Genomic DNA, 17,789 nt, shown 5'->3' with positions numbered 1-17,789 from the left:
AGACACACAGAGAATCATCCAAGGTTCAGCACTTTCTACTGCAGCTGCTGCCGAACCCTGAGGAAGTCATTACAGGACCTGTGACCTCACTGGTGCAGCCCCTCCGACAGGCCTCCCACTGGCATGATGTCATACTTCACATGTCAGGCCTCATCAGCGCTCTGCTGGCCATTGGAGACGATCGAGCAGCGCGGCACAAACCAGGAGGATGCTATTATGACAAAGACAATGTGTTAATATCAAACACGCTGCAACTGACAACAGCAGCTTTACCCTGGCCCCCGAGACACAATGTGTCATAATCTAAACACAGCGTGAGACAAAGTGCTGGGATTCTATCAAGTCATTTTCTGATAGCTAGCACATGCATTGTGGTGTATGGTGTATGACATTCAAGGTGAAATTGATAAAAATAAGACGTCCATTTCAGTATGAGAATATTTAACCATACACCATACTGTGAAACATACAGGAACAGTTTAGCCAAAAATTAAAATTTGATGAAACTTTGCTTACTCTCAGGCCATTTAAGACATAGATGAGTCTGTTTCTTCATCTGAACAGATTACGAGAAATGTAGCTTTACATTATCGGCTCACCAATGGATCCTCTGCAGTGAATGGGTGCCATCAGAATGAGAGTTCAAACAGCTGATAAAAACCACAAAAATCCACAATTCACCAATCTATCTATCTATCTATCTATCTATCTATCTATCTATCTATCTATCTATCTATCTATCTATCTATCCATCCAAACACGCAACTTTTCACTTCAAAAGACAGTTAATTGATGAACTGGAGTTGTGTGGATTATTTGTGGATTATTGTGATGTTTTTATTAGCTGTTTGGACTCTTATTCTGACGGCACTCATTCACTGCAGAAGATCCATTAGTGAGCAAGTGATGTAATACTAAATTTATCCAAATCTGTTCTGATGAAGAAACAAACGCGTCTACATTATGGATGGTCTGAGGGTGAGTACATTTTCAGCAAATCTTTATTTTTGTGCGAACTATTCCTTTATAGGCATGCAAAAAAAATACAGGGATATTATTTGTGCAGCTATCATTTCACAGTTCCTATGAAAGGTCATATTGTTCAGTTCTTGTGGGAGCAGTCACAACTCCTACAAAATATTCACTGACTCACTTCACTGCCCACCTCTCTCTTTTTTTACACTCCATCTTACGTTCTCCCTCCAAATCCTCTCCTATGTGATCTGATACACATGTCTACATGTGACTGCCAGGCTCCCAAGGGTAATGGAGTGGGGTCCAGGGTCTGCCAGCCCTGAATCCAATATTTAAACTCATTTGTAGTCAATGTCACCACCCCTACATGTGCAGCAGTGCAGAGCAGCAGGAAAACCCCAGAACCAGTGCTACTTACTTCAGCTTTAGTTTAGCAACAGACACACACATAGTACGGCACACAATGCATGCTAAAATGGACAATTGAATTTATACTTCGGGTTAAATGTGACAATTTATTTTTGATAGTTAATTTGATAGCAGGCTACAAATGCTGTAAACATTTTAGACTATATTTAGCCCAGACTGTTTTCTTAAATTGTAGAAAAAGGATTCAAAAATATGTTATTCTGATGCATTTATTTAAGATTAGCTGGTCTTGGACAGACATATTTAGTTATTTCAAGTTACACTGTAAAAATGTTTTTTTTTTTTTTTGTAAAGTTGTAAATAAAACAAAGAATATGAATTGTTTCAATATTCTGCTTCAGAATTTTGTAAATTCTGAAATGTACTGCTTTTTTTTTCAGTGAAGTTGCATTAATTTAAGACAATACTCTACAGGTAAAACAATTGTTTTGTTTTTTTGTTGTAAATTTTGGTCTATTTTGCTTTTTTTTTTTAATTAGTGGAAAGAAAACATCCGAAATACACATTTAGCTGTTTATTTTATTGCACGATTTGCATCTGTAGATTTTGATTACAGTACATATCTTTAATAACCATTTTAACAATCAATCAATCAATCAATCAATCAATCAATCAATCAATCAACAATCAATCAATCAATCAATCAATCAATCACATTTTTTTTGTTAAATTCTCAAGCCAGAAATCTCAATTTCAGTAGCACATACACCAAACGTTTTACAGTTTTATATCTATATCTACTGTATATATGCTGAAGTTTATTTATTTTTTTTACAGAGGGCTGATGATATATAATGTTCATATATCATTCAACTATTTGTATAATATTTTACTCCTAAAAACATAAAGAAAATGTTTTCCACTCACAGTGTTTTCAGATTCATGGAGTGGTAAAATGAGATATCCAAAATCCTCTCTGTTAAATCAAATATGCAAACAAATTAAACAACTCTTTTGAACCTGGCTTTATCCAATATTTAGATTTCTGTATGCAAATTAGTGCATATTTAAGCAAATTAGTACATATTTAATTATGTAATGCATCATTTGCATATTTAAACAAAATTTCAGAAAACTTGCAATACAAAACAATTGTTTTAATATACTGTGATTAATCAGCTGGGGAAATTGTGATATCAATTAAAAAAGTTTACCCTATTCACCTGTATATCATATCATGCCTTAGAATAGCAAATGAGCTGATCTAAAACCTATTTATGATATGTATATATATATATTTGAAAATCGATCATGGACAATGCATTAAAATGTAACAACAACAACAATTATATATGTATTTTTAATTTTAGCTGTCATAGTTTGTACATTTGTATATTTATCTGATAATACTGAATGCCTTTCTCCCTGCTTTGTTAAAACTTCTATGGTCTGCTAAAATCCATGATACTGTGTTCGTGTATTGCAGATGTGCATATTTGTGTATGTGTGTGCGTCTGCTTTTGTAAATACGTGTGTGTGTGATTCCTGGGTCTCAGGAGGGCTGCTTTGCGCTCCGTCTGCTTCCTGGTGGTGTCTGGGACTTCAGGTTGTAGGCTCCAGGATCAGGTTCCCTCTGTAGCCATTGTCACTTGCATGGATTTGGCTAATTCATCTTGCTAATGGCAGGCGGCTAACTTGAGCGCTATTATTGTTTTTTACCGTTTCCCCCCCTCATACCACTGTTCAACATAAGCCTGTTCCCTCATGTTTTATCACTGATATGATGCATTAAGCACTGTTTATCCTAAAAACAACCATTTTAAGCAACCCTCAGCAATATTAGCAGTAATTTATAACTGTCATTGAAAACTGTTTGTGTGTGTAACCTCCAATAATGCTCAAATCGTACTTAAAATGATTTTTTTCCTAGACTTTTCTCACTTTTACATGAAATTATGAAAATTAAAAATGTATGAATTACAGCTTTGGCAGGAAGTTAGCTTGATTTTGACTTGCAGATAGTTACAAATAGTCTTAAAAGTCTTATTAGAAGTCTTAAAGTTATTTAAGGGAGAAGAGCACCATTTGCTACATTTTGAAATGTTAAGAACAAACTTTCTCATGAGATTATCTATGAATATTTTGGCTACTGAAGCTTGCCTGTGTGGATAAATATAATCTGTAAAATAGTATTTTAAATATTTTCAGTAGAAATAAATAAATAAAACAGTAGCTGTACGTGAATTAAACACACACAAAAATATAAAAAGCAGCTAAATCCTGAGCTTTTAAGTTGTGCTGCCTGGAGACTCTATTTGAACTAGAATGTTAGTTTAAATACAATCAATAACAAAAAAAAAAAAAAAGCTTACCCCTTTATTTTAATAGACAAAGATTACCACCAAATGTGGCCTTTATTGTTAATCTTTGTTTGATTATGGGCAAATACCATATACATAAACAGAAATGGGCTAAAGGAAAACCCAACTTTTTGTTATTTCAGATAGATATGAAAAATTATATTGAGTTACTACTTGGGTTGAAAAACAGTAAAGCAAAACGCACAAGGTCTCTTTGTGAAGCTTTTCTGTTATTTATATGATGATCTCATACCTGTTCTTTTTTCTGTTTATTTTTTTATTTATTATTATTTTGTTTATTTATTTATTTTTACCTGTATTATTATTTATATAATACTGTATACTTTCTATTCTTTTTTTGTAGTTTATATTTGTCCAGTACGTTTAAATAGTTTAAATACAATCAATAAAAAAAAAAAAAAAAAAGCTTACCCCTAAGAAGAAGAAGAAGAAGAAGAAGAAGAAGAAGAAGAAGAAGAATGAATATATCACGTTTCTCCTAAACAGTAATGAGAATAAATGGAGAGCAAATGTAGACTTTTGCTTATTCCTCTTGCTTCTCATCCAGAGATATTTCTCTTGACAAAAAGGAAAAGTGTAATCTCAGTTACACTTTATTTCATTAGTTCACTTTAGACATTCTACTCACTATAAGTAACTTTGCAACTACATGTCAGCTAACTCTCATTAGAGTATTAGTAGACTGTTAGGCTAGAGTTAGCAGAACAGAGATTCATTAAAAGGAATAGTTCACTGAAGAGGAATCCATTGGTGAGCAAGTAATGTCAAGCTAAATTTCTCAGAATCTGTTCTGATGAGGAAACAAACCCATCTACATCTTTGATGGCCAGAAGGTGAGTACATTTTCAGCAAATTTTCATTTTTGGGTGACCTATTCCTTTAAATATGAAAGTCCAACCTCTTAGCAGTAACATTCACTTTTGGGTAGTATTGTCTGTACTGTACGTTTAACAGAATAAAGCCATAGATGTAGTCTATAAGTGAGTTTAACAGTTAAATGCTCCAGATTTAAGCTTGTGGGTACTTTTTTTTTTTAAGCAGGGGCCTATTCCCAGAGGAGAACCTCACTGAGTGACCTCTTACTTGAGTCCATCACTGCGGAAGGTCGTCGCCGCACAAATGAAGAACATGAGAAGTGGTCCGGGGTCTAATCAAGTCCTCTGGCTGCACTCGCTGGGAGCAATTAAGCCTCCTCCGCTGCTCCGATTCCACCTAAGTAACCAGATATGCTCCATCGACATTATGAATCAAAAGGGTTTTATGAGATGGATAAAAGAGCCAGTCTCTGCCCTTATAGACCTTTTAAAGTCTCTCGATCACACATGCTTTGTCTAAAATGAGGGTTTGAGAGTGATTTGGCAGGGTGGATGATCATTGGCCAAGCCGGAAAAAAAGCTTGAATGAGAATGATACTTTGTAAGCATGACACAAGTATATGGTATGGAAATGATGCTATAGGGAATGACAGGACTGTGCAGATAAAATCTGAAAGGGATTGCAGAGATTGACTGGTACCGCTTGCACATACCACTCGCCAGACTCTGTTTCTCTCAGTCTCAGGTTCACCACAGAAATTCATTACTATCATCGAGTGTCTGACACAAATGAAGTCCTGGCACTTGCAGCCTACCTTCTCAAACCACAATACTTTATCATCAGCCATCTTAGATTTGTTTCTCTGTCAGGGAGCCGGAGTGGAGAGGAGAAAAGAGGGTCAGCTTCACCTTTTGTTATCATGCGAGAGGGTGAATTCTCAAAACTATGAAGTGCATGCATGCATAAGGAAAAAAAGAAAAAGAAAGAAAGAAATGAGTGAGTGAGTGTTTTATTTTCTTGTTTTATAGTAAACAAACTTAAAATAAGAAATGAAAGATTTTTTAAAATAAATAAATCTGCCTTTGTTTTTACATTTTACACCGAGATTTCAGTCTTTTTAGAAGCAGCATAAATGGCATTCAACAATTTACTGTAACTATATATTAAACATCAATTCTAAACTAACAAGATATGTGATCATATAATTTATTTACTTATTTTTTTTATAACATCCTGAAAAAAAAACCACACAGTAAACTAATTTACTATACTGATTTATTATAAATAACCACCTCATTAGGGTTATTCATTAGGGAAGTTTTTGTGTCACTAAAAAGTTTCGGCTTATATGACTCATTTATTCAGTTGCGATGAACTGGTTGTGCAGAATGTTTTGATTTACTACAAAGAACCAACTCGTAAGTGTCATTCGTTGTGTAATTGGACTACGCTGGTCGCGCTGACTGTTTTATGCGACAGATTAGGAAAATTTGCGATGCTAATAAATGATCAGTTAATGCGGAAACTATTTATGAATTCAAAATATCATACTAGCATACAGTACTACTATTAATATTTCTGACACGTCTTTATATGGCAGAGTAAGGGTATATATTTTTACGAATTCATCCTCTTTTATACTATCCGTATGCAAGAGCGTGTTATCGCAAGTAAACATTATTAAGTTTTGGTATTGTTTGAATTTGTTCTCACTTTCCAACCCTTCTCAGGATTGTGTACTGTAAACAAGACAACATACTGATTAAGAAAATGATTTTTGCATTGCAGTCACTCAACTCACATCTACAGGTGTTGAAAATGTACTGTAAGACGCCATTGTCAGAAATAAGAGCAGATCTCCATACAGAACGCATCTGATTTCCCCTCACGAAGATGCTCTACATGTATCTTTAAATGCATCTGCTATTCAAATAAGAACGTTCCTTTACTGCGTGTGGTCCCCGTAGCAAACACCAAAGGACAAATCAGGGACATCCATCATGAAAGGCGAAATTAGATATAGAGGAAACTCTATATTCACAACGCAGCAGCATGATGAATTACCAAATAAACATGACATAATTAATCCTCAATCAACAGAACATTAATGTACTAGTCAATTACTAATCAAAGTCCACGTGTATAGAAAGTATCTTCATGCATTCCAGCACTGGTAGGAGCTCCTTTCCTCTCCCTCTCTCACAGACGTGCTCACACATCCCATCCCCCTCTTCAGTGGAGCGACAGATCATCTCAGAGTGCTGGACTGAGGAGAGGAGAAATTTGAACGAAATAGTGGGTCATACTAGCAGCCCCTCATTAAGGATAGAAGGCGTCGGCTGCAGGAGGTTAATGGCCTCATGTCCCCAGGCTGACTGAGAGAGAGAATAAGAGAGGTAGAGTGAACGCTTTTACCTGAATCCACATTACCCAGTGTGAATACTTCAAATAGGCACACAGGAGTCAGTTAATCTAATATATATTGTTCAAATCTTAAACATAAGATGCCACTGGAACATTAAAGAACATGCAAATTAAAAGGTGAGTTTAGTGGCTCACAGATTCTTGAGACATGGCACAAAAATGTGAAAAAAAAGTTTATGCATTATTGTTGAATTAACCAGTTCAATATGTGGAGATATGCATCTATGTTTGGGTTCAATCTCCTGCTTCCTCCTGTTCCTCACAAAACATGTTTTTCCTTGTCTGTCACTTAGTACGAGTCACTGTCGGATACTAAAATATTGTTTTTAATATTTATTAGAAATATTAACAAAGCATTTACTTTACTAAATGAATACACTGAGAATACAGGACGGTTTTCAAACTAATTTTCAGCTCTATCGAATAAATTGTCACCACAGTCAGACAATCTGATTTTTGACAGTAGCCATGTTGTTTTTCATATGTTGCTATGATGACGTTCTTAAAATCAGGGAAATTATCTAAAATTCCTAAAAACCTTAGACTGGTGTTGGCATATCATGGTTGTTTCATGGCAGTGGCCCTCCAGGACCGGATTTGAGGAACCCTGATATACACTTACTATACTAATATAGGCCAACTTATCTTTTAACATATTTAAAATGTAAAAATATCTCATCTGGTAAAACTCATCATCACAGATGTTTTTTGTCCAAAAAAAAAAAAAAGCTCTCTCTGTTAACAAAGGCTGTTAGCAACTCATCATTCATTGCGTGACATAAACTAAAGACTTCTGTGCACTCTCAGAAAAAAAAAGTACAAAGCTGTCACCTTTTCAAAAGGTACAGTTTTGTACCTTTTAGGTACTAATATGTACACTTTAGGTACACATATGTAACTTTAAGGTACCAATATGGACCTTTTAGGTACAAAGGTGCACCTTTTGAAAAAGTTCCGCCCCAGTGTACCTTTTTTCTTGAGAGCGTGGTTGAAAAGGGCCATTCAAAACACAATATTCAACTTACTGATTCAATAGAAAACATGCAAAAAAAAAAAAAAAGTTATTGTCTCATCTGGTAAAACTGTTCAAAACTATTGATGATACATCCTGCACTCATCAGCATATTCATATAGATGTTTTTGTCCCATAAAATGCTCTTCCTGCCAGCAAAGGCTGTTAGCAACTACGCTTCACTGCCGTGGCATAAAGGCTTCTGTGCACTCTCAGAAAAAAAGTTACAATGCTGTCTTTTAGGTACTATGCACACTTTAAGTACACATATGTAACTTTAAGGTACAAATACGGACCTTTTAGGAACAAAGGTGCACTTTTTGAAAAGATACTGCTACAGTGACAGCTTTTGTACCTTTTTTTCCTGAGAATGTGGTTAAAAAGGGCCATTCAAAGCACAATATTCAACTTCCTGATTCAATAGAAGGCATGCCAAAATACTTCTGTTTGTAAACCCATTTCAAAGTCTTAAATCTCAGTATTTCTATTTAAAAGATACCAACAAGAATTATAATAATAATCAGAACACATTTTAGTTATATGCCAGAATAAATTTTCCATATTTATTGCTTAGAATCTGCAGATCTTACGACATTTAGAAAATGATTAAACTGATTGTAAACTGTAGCCTTTTCCCCCTTGCACAACTATGTGTCGATAATAATGAGATGTGCACTTCATCAATAAAACCTCTGAGTAAATAACATGGATTTTTATATTTACATGTAAATATCGCTATCACCTTGACATGTCATGTGAAATGAATTACCATGTAGATTAAGGATTACAAATTAGTCTCATGAATAGTTGATTGCATGGAGGATATGAGGAAGGCTGAGAGTCTTTCATTAACCCAACGCTAACGAAGAGTGAATCTGCTCACCCTAACGAGAAAATGTCTATCACCCTTGCTCTCCATCCCTACAGTGTTACAGGAGATGATGAGGTTATATTTAGCTCAGGTGAATGGAGAATATCTGTTGTTATTTACAGGTTTGAATGTTAAAGCCAATGGCAAATAGGATATTTCCATCTCTGCTTTCCCAGCATCTACATGTCCAGATGCTAATGCAAGTAAACAACCAGAAATAAGTACTTTCACTCGATCTCTCACATTTTTTCTTTTCCTTATGTCTGGTTTGGGCACATAATTACTTGTGCAATGTGCAGCATTTGCATCAAGCACGCATTAGCATGTGCTGGTATGATTCAAGCGTATAGAATCAAACGCAACCTTAACTGCTTTTTGTAATTGTACTATATTGGAACTATAAGTGCAACATATGGCAAAGAACTAGATTTCATTATCTCAACCAGCACTTTCACGAGCATAGAAACACCTGTTTGTGTATATACAAGCATCTTTGTGATTTCAATGCATCTGGTCTAAATGCCATTAAACATCATTTGTTTTAATGTGATATACATATTTTAAATTCACATAAAGTGTGTACAGAGAAGCTTGACTTGTCAAACAGCATACATCTTAATTTAGACTCTCTTTTAGTGGTTCCAAAGTCTTTTTAGCCATTAAATGCGATTCCTTTGTGTTCATTAAAGGGTAAAATCCTGAACAATAGCCGAATCCATTTTCAATTGCTATGTTGAGGGCTCAAAAGTGCTTCTCATCTTCACAAGTCAGGATGATTGCAAATAAATATAGGTTGTGGCTCCTTACTGCATGAGAGTAGTTTGAAGTGCTTTAATTTTTACAGTAAATGCACTTCCATCTTTGTTCCATTTAAAGAATAAACAGATTATGCGCTGCATAACAATTAGCCAATGAACTCAATGAGAGTCGGTTTTAGCAGGTAATATGCTTTCAATTTCATGTAATCTCCATACGCACACCATCTCCTGAGAGAACCATCAATGGCGCTGCCAGTCATTACACGTGATTTTGTTGTCATATCATATATGAGAGGCTGAAGGCTCGCTTGGAAGAGAAAATAAATGAGTGAAAATGTGAGGAAGGACAAGAATGGAATTACAAAGATGGAGGCAAACAAAGATGAGTGTGGCGGTGCTACTAGAGGATTGCTGGATGATTATCACGTGAAAACTGTCAGTCACGATCTCATATGAAGGAGCGTCATAGTATCCTTATGAGAGGATCTGGATACTTTCTCAAGAATCTGCTCTAGGATCACAGTTTGAGTCTTGAATGAGGCAGGAGTGAGAATAAGCGCTCAGAACGAACTCATGTGCATTTTGCTGGCCTACTAAGAGGCCATATTTCTTTTAAAGGTGAAGAGAGGGAGGAGGAGCAGGGTAGCAGAAAAAGGAGCGGTTCACGTCAACAGCACAGCCTGAGACTCGAGGCTGTTCATCACTTCCTGCAGAGTGAATGCAAGGCAGGAAAAAAAGCATGAAGATGGCAAGGCAAGGCACATACGAAAAAAAGAAAGTGAAGAAATTCTTCACAGCTGGACATCACATAGTTTTACCTCTCACAGCAGCCACGACTTGACAGATGATGGTTTTAGTAAAAACACTTTGCTTGATTAGACTTACAGGTTGCTGTAACCTTGATTTTGTTTATGTATAACTTTGTACAACACCTGCATTAAAAAAGAGAGAGAGAAAAAACACATTTACAGGATTAGTTTGCCCATAAATGAAGATTCTGTCATTATTTACTCCCTGCTTTAATACTATCATTATTTACCCTCATGGCGTTGCAAACGTTTTATTTATTTATTTTTATTTATTTTATTTTTTTTGCTGACAAACGTAAACAAGAATTTTGAAATAATCTTCTCATACATATTTTACACTATTTCTTATGCTCACCAAGGCTGCACTTCCACTTAATATAAAAAATAAATACAGTAATATTGTAAAATATAATTAAAATTTAAAGTAACTGTTTTCCAGTTGAATATATTATTTTAGCAGCCATTACTCTAGTCTTCAGTGTCACACAATTCTTCAGAAATCCTTTTATATGCTGATATGATACTCAAGAAAAATTATGTAATTATCTTATTATTATCAATGTTAAAAACAGTTGTGCAGCTTAATATTTTTGTGGAACCGTTATATATTGTTTCAAGATTTTTTGATGAATAGAATATTAAAAAAGGAGCATTTATTCAAACATATATATATAAAAAAAATTAAAGTAATGTAAAAGACTCTACCATCACATTCGATCAATTTAATGAATCCTTGCTGAATTAAATTATTAATTACTTTCTAAAAAAACAAAGTCAGTCTTACTTACGCTAATGTATGAAAATAATATTTTTCACATTAAAAAACATTCCACAGTAGCTTTATACAGAACAGGACGGTGTCTTATAAACCTGTGAAAAAGCCGAAGTCTGTGACAAGAAAACACTCCTAATGATTTAAATCAATATATAAGTATGTAAATAAGTAAATAAATGATCTGATTGGCTGTTATAAATAATTTTTGGGTGATAGGACGAATAGTAGATACACTAAAGTTGTAGACACTGAATGCATCTCTAAACATTTAATAATATCAAATGCAAGTTTGATGTCAATAAACCTGATTGGTTCTCAAGTGTCTCATAACCATACGGGCACCATATTAGCAGAATATGAGCAAATAATGGCTTCCTTACATATAGTGAACTATCCCTTTAAGGTCAAAGACTAAAATGATGACAGCTCATCTGCAGTTAATTATAAAATACAAGTGTAATCTATTAAGATAACCAGAAGCGAGATTATCTTTGATTAGCTCTGCGCAACTGTGTGGTTCCAAACGCTCATTCCAGCCGGAGTGTCACAACAACGCAAGGCTTCAGAATGGAAGAAATAAAAAAAAAACCCTGTCTCCTCGCTAAAGTGCCATCCCCACTCACGTCTGTCATAAGCCTAGCTGTAAACACTTTTGCACTGCATGTTTCATCACCAGTAAATACACCACTAAGTCACAGACTGAGGAGAGAGATAGAGAGAGACACACAGCGAAACACGAGTGTGTTGACTTGTCATGAGCATCATCGTCTGTCTGTTGACTGGGTGCAGTGCCACTGGCTGCCATCTTAGTTTCAGTACCCATGAACTACAGACCTCAGGAAACTCGTTGTTGTCGCAACGATGAGCCACTCAACTGAGTCACGTCGCGGATTTGACTTCGTATGCACGTGTGCATGTGAGTAGAGTTTGTTCCAGAGGAAATCAGTAATATTATATGCCCACAGAAATCAAAAGCCAGTCTTTATCCTCAAGGTTCTGAAGAATGAAATTTGACTTTACAGACTTGGAGGCTTCTAGAGATACAATTAAAGATGACACTGTAATTACAGCACGAGAGAGGAAGTACACTGAGGTGGTGGGAGGATGAATGAAAGAGCGAGAGCTCGAGAGCGACAGAAAGCTCGGAGAGAGGTAGAGGCGGCAGAAACGAAGTGAAATGTAAATCAAAGCGGGCGATAGTTTGATAAAGTAATCGGCGCTCCAGGAACAAGCAGCAGACCCTGGTGTCAGCTCTTACCGATTCAACCGAGCTCCCACGGACACCGCCAGCATCAGATTTACAAATTGAAAATCATTAATAATTCTAACCAGGACGTGATAAATCTGAAATCACTCTCGATGAACCTGGACACACTTCCATAAATCAAAAAGATTACTTGGGAATTTTTAAAAATCTGACGTCAAAGTGTCAGGCTTACTAATGGTTTTTGTAGATCTCTCACAGTGATACGCTATTAATCTGTGATACATTTGAAATATGTCAGCGGGCCGATATGTGATCTCTCTAATATCAGCCGGTGGGCTGTTTTACGCTCAAAACACGACGAGAGAGAAGGGCCGAGGTTGTGGGGGGGAGCAGAAAGAGAGAAATGAAGGTGAAAGTGTGTGTTGCGCAGACTAATAAATGCTGTTTGGGAGCAGAATTTGAAAAAAGAAGTTAAGAAAAAAAAGTACAGGCCACATCTGCTCGAGAAGTCATAGAGATGCAACAGTGTCCACTTATCATGTTTGCAGCCGGTTTACAAATAGACCTGAATGGGTCCCAGCAGGCATACAACATCATAAGATGCTGATGTTTGGTTAAATTTCGGTTGCGACATCGTGTGACTAAAATTCAATGTCAATTCAACGTCTAATGTCAATGTTAATTTGATGTCCAATACTGACGTCAGCTGACGTTATATATATGAACGGGCTAGGCGAGAATAATTATCATAATATTTTTTCCCATATCATATGATATTGATATTTATCTTATATTTATGTTCACAATTACATTCTACCATTAATGCGGCAGGAAATACGTAAAAATTCTATTTTAAATTATTTTTTCCTCCCCATTTCTTTGTTTTTAGGTTGTGTAACCAAAATCCAACGTTAAGTCAACGTCAAATTGGCGTCAAATACTGGTGTCAACCCGATTTTCATTCTCAACCAAAACACAACATGTCCGACGTCATGTCCAACATCAACCTGACGTTATATTGATGTCCTGTGCCTGCTGGGGGTCAAACTGGATTAGAAACGTAAACAATTTGAACATCACCACTTTCAATCATGTCTGAAATTAAATTAATTTGAAATGATTTGAAGTGGTGATCTATGAATGAGATGGTTTTCAGTGACCTCTTAGTTGGTTAAATTAAAAGTACATCTTTGTATAGGCGTACTACACTGTAAAAAGTCTCTGTAATTTTTCAGAAAAAAGTAAAAATGCTACAGTAAAATATTTACTGCTTAAACACTGAATTCTATGTAATTGTAAGGTAAAATACTGTCAAATGTATGTTTTTGTGAGTAAAAACTATATATTACCAAATCATTTGTTTAAAAAAAATTCCAAATTGCACAACAGAAGTCTCTGACACATAACATACTATTATATTTTATAAATAATTTAGTTTATTTTCATTTTTTGTTATCAGTAATGTAGCTACATTAAGGTCTTTAAAATAATATTTAAATTATAATATTTAAAGAGTTAAAAAGGTTGCAGGACATATTCTTGCTACTTTATTACTGTAGTTATTATTTTTAAGCATATTTAATTATTAAAAGTTCATTAATGCGGCAGGAAATACGTAAAAATTCTATTTTAAATTATTTTTTCCTCCCCATTTCTTTCTGGGTCGCCGTGATTTTGCCAAGTAAGACATGTTCCTGGATCAACACCTTTTGTTGATCCTGGATGAACATTACTGTCCAAAAATATAGACTAAACCCAATCCCTACCCCTAAACCTAACCCTACCCATAATTTACCCATAATTCTTAAAATCAGTGTGAAATGATAGCTGATTAACAAAGGTGTAGAAGCACCTAACCCTGATCGTAAGCCTAAAACAGATACTGATCCAGGAACATGTTGTACTTGGTGAAATCACGTTCACCTTTCTCTCTGGAATCTGTGTTTAATGATTTAATACAGATTTATCATGAAAAATAGTCTAATGAAATGAAATGAACAAAACTTTAACAGTTCGATCATTCTTTTAAAATGAAATTAATTTACAACAAAACACTGCATTTTTATTATTAAGGAAGATGCTGCAGAACAGAGCTGTATAAATGAATGAAAAGTAATATCTTGGTTGGATGATATTCCTTAAAAATATTTGTTATTATGAATACTTTGAAAATTATATTTTAGTAGGCTATACAATAGTATTTCTGTCAGAATTTTTATAAGTCAAACCAGACTTTTATTTTGACGGGTTATTGAAGGTCTTTCAGTTTTACTTTCAGTTTCCATCTGTATTTGACGGTATTTTTTCTCTCTCTCTCAAATGAAACTGTAAAGCTGGTGAAGTGGGTCTCAGAGTAGCTCTGGAGATTTAAATGCATGTGTTCATGTCCTCATGTTTTGAGATAAAGACACTGAAAACACCCCAAGCGTCACGTGAGTTTGAGTTTGTGTATCAGACGCTACGTTCATTCACACAGAGACACGCGGAATATGCAGCCATATTAGCGACACGCACTGACTGCTGTCACCTTTATTTCTGCTGTATGATAGACTGTTAGATTAATCCATATCAAGTAAAAATGTCCAGAGCTTATCATCGTTATCAACATAAATTTTAACACGATCTTGATATGATTTCGTTTTTATCGCTCAGCTAGTATACACATACAAAAATAAAGTATTAGCTTTAAAAATAAAAATAATCTAGATAAGCTGTTTCATAAGAATGTAACATTGGAAACTCTAAACATCAAATGGAAAAGGAACAATGAATTTACATTAGACAAAAAAAAAAAAACTAATTTCAGAAGTCCACCACACACCACTGCTATGCAAGGGAAAGTTTAAAAAAATGTTTAATTTGAGCTATTTTTTACACATCACTGCTCTGGGTTATCTGAGATAATACCCAGTTTAGCTGAGGCCCCGCAGCCTGCTGGGCTGAGCACAGTCTTTTGCTTGTTTGAGCCGGATGCTAAGCCTGAGAGCATCCATTGTGCTCTCTGTGATATCTACTCCGGCAAGAACAGGGCACCCATACAATCTGAATGTTATTTGCTCCCAAAACCTCCTCTTTCTTCCTAAACCATGGCTGAAAGAATCAATTAATCTACTACCTCTTCCTCTCTCTAGTGTCTTTTTTCCTCACGTCTCATCCTCCTTAAGAAAAAAAAAAATCTGTTTGTAAAACTGAATGAAGGAAAATTTGCATGGCCTTTTTTTTTAAAGAATCAATTAGAGATCAACCAACGTGATTTTTAATTCAAAATATATTTTTTTCATTAAGCTCGGGGCGTTTTTTGGTATTTTCGCCTAAATTTAACATACTCAAATTCAAATGTTTACCCTGCACACATACAATGGAGGAAATGAAAAAAAATGGTTTCATTGTAAAGAAAACCCTTTGAACTACAAAATATGAGTGTAATTCTTTATAAATAACATTATATACTTTTCAAATATTACTATAAACACAAAAAAAACATAGGCGCTTTTGGAGATTTAAAAATAAGTATTTTTTTGAAAATCTGTAATTCAGGTGAAGCATAAACATTTTTAACGTCATTTTGGACCCGTATCCGGGTCCGCAGAGTTTAACTGGTTTAATACCATCACATTAAAAAAAGAGTTGTTTTGCACTGATTATATATATTTCACGAGTTCACACTTACATATAATGAACAGAGTAAAGGTTATTCATATTTGGCGTGCTGTCCAAGGAGAGGGATTACTCTCGAGCCCGGGGTACTCCCCCTGTCCGGGGAGAGGGGTCCGAGCTCGGGTCTAAGCCCGGACCCGAAGCGCTCCAACAAAGATGCAATTAGTATGGAACAGCAGCCAGAGAGGAGCATTGATAACTCCCCAAAATTTGCAAAACTTAAATTTGGTGGGGTGCTGGACATCGCTTGTAGTAGCGGCACTGCTGAGGCTTACAAGAGAGAACTAGAGGCTTCTGCGGAAGCGGGCGCTGCTGCGGCATCTGAAAAAGAAAAACTCCTGTTGGAGTGGGAACTGCTACGGCGTCTGAAAAGAAACATGGCTTCTGCGGAAGCAAGCGCTGCTGCGGCAGTGTAAAATACAGATAATGGCTCCAGCGGGAGCGGGAACTGCTGCGGCAGTGGGGAAGTATGGAAAAGCTCCTGCGGGAGCGGGCACTGCTGCGGCAGTGGGGAAGTATGAAAAAGCTACTGCGGCGGAGGGGAAACATGGAAGAGCTCCTGCGGGAGCGGGCACTGCTGCGGCAGTGGGGAAGTATGAAAAAGCTACTGCGGCGGAGGGGAAACATGGAAGAGCTCCTGCGGGAGCGGGCACTGCTGCGGCAGTGGGGAAGTATGAAAAAGCTACTGCGGCGGAGGGGAAACATGGAAGAGCTCCTGCGGGAGCGGGCACTGCTGCGGCAGTGGGGAAGTATGAAAAAGCTACTGCGGCGGAGGGGAAACATGGAAGAGCTCCTGCGGGAGCGGGCACTGCTGCGGCAGTGGGGAAGTATGAAAAAGCTACTGCGGCGGAGGGGAAACATGGAAGAGCTCCTGCGGGAGCGGGCACTGCTGCGGCAGTGGGGAAGTATGAAAAAGCTACTGCGGCGGAGGGGAAACATGGAAGAGCTCCTGCGGGAGCGGGCACTGCTGCGGCAGTGGGGAAGTATGAAAAAGCTACTGCGGCGGAGGGGAAACATGGAAGAGCTCCTGCGGGAGCGGGCACTGCTGCGGCAGTGGGGAAGTATGAAAAAGCTACTGCGGCGGAGGGGAAACATGGAAGAGCTCCTGCGGGAGCGGGCACTGCTGCGGCAGTGGGGAAGTATGAAAAAGCTACTGCGGCGGAGGGGAAACATGGAAGAGCTCCTGCGGGAGCGGGCACTGCTGCGGCAGTGGGGAAGTATGGAAAAGCTCCTGCGGGAGCGGGCACTGCTGCGGCAGTGGGGAAGTGTGAAAAAGCTACTGCGGCGTCTGGTGTCTGGGCGAGTGGGATGGGCTCTTTGGATACCTTTGATGAGTAGGGAGGTCTGAGAATTGGCTATCTGGGGTGAGGGTGAAGCATATATGAGTTTGTGGAAAAATTGGATTTTTAGATGACCGAGAATGGATAGCAGCTCGCGTTTGGAGCAGCTTGGATTGTCTAAGAGGGTGGAAGTGACCAAGATCGTCCTATCAACCTTTTGGGTTGTCAAAAGATGCGCGGCTGGGATGGATTCGGGAGGCGAGATGATTAAGAAATCGTCTAAAAGATGGATCAGGTAGGGTATTGCGTAATTGTTGGAGAGGATCCAGCAGATTGCCTCTGACAACATGTAGAAAATTTTTGGGCTGCAGCCGAAAGTGAGGCGGACGGAAAAGTAAAATTTATTATGCCAGCGGATGCCAAATAAATGCCAAAAATCCGGGGGAAAGGGCATC

General features: G+C 37.0%; 1 protein-coding gene across 1 annotated transcript; it reads right to left on the bottom strand.

Moving 5' to 3' along the window:
- Positions 1-16,273: 16,273 nt before the first annotated feature.
- LOC107659583 (uncharacterized) lies at positions 16,274-17,257 on the bottom strand. The gene is made up of 2 exons (XM_016448587.1): positions 16,451-17,257; positions 16,274-16,360 (listed from the first exon to the last, which is right to left on the bottom strand). Exons 1-2 carry the CDS (start codon positions 17,225-17,227, stop codon positions 16,274-16,276), a joined length of 864 nt encoding a protein of 287 aa, XP_016304073.1. The 5' UTR covers positions 17,228-17,257.
- Positions 17,258-17,789: the final 532 nt, after the last annotated feature.

Source organism: Sinocyclocheilus anshuiensis, unplaced genomic scaffold (assembly GCF_001515605.1).
Source record: "Sinocyclocheilus anshuiensis isolate Anshui unplaced genomic scaffold, SAMN03320099.WGS_v1.1 scaffold451, whole genome shotgun sequence".
Taxonomy (NCBI): Eukaryota; Metazoa; Chordata; class Actinopteri; order Cypriniformes; family Cyprinidae; genus Sinocyclocheilus; species Sinocyclocheilus anshuiensis.
This window is presented reverse-complemented; position numbering and strand designations above follow the sequence as displayed.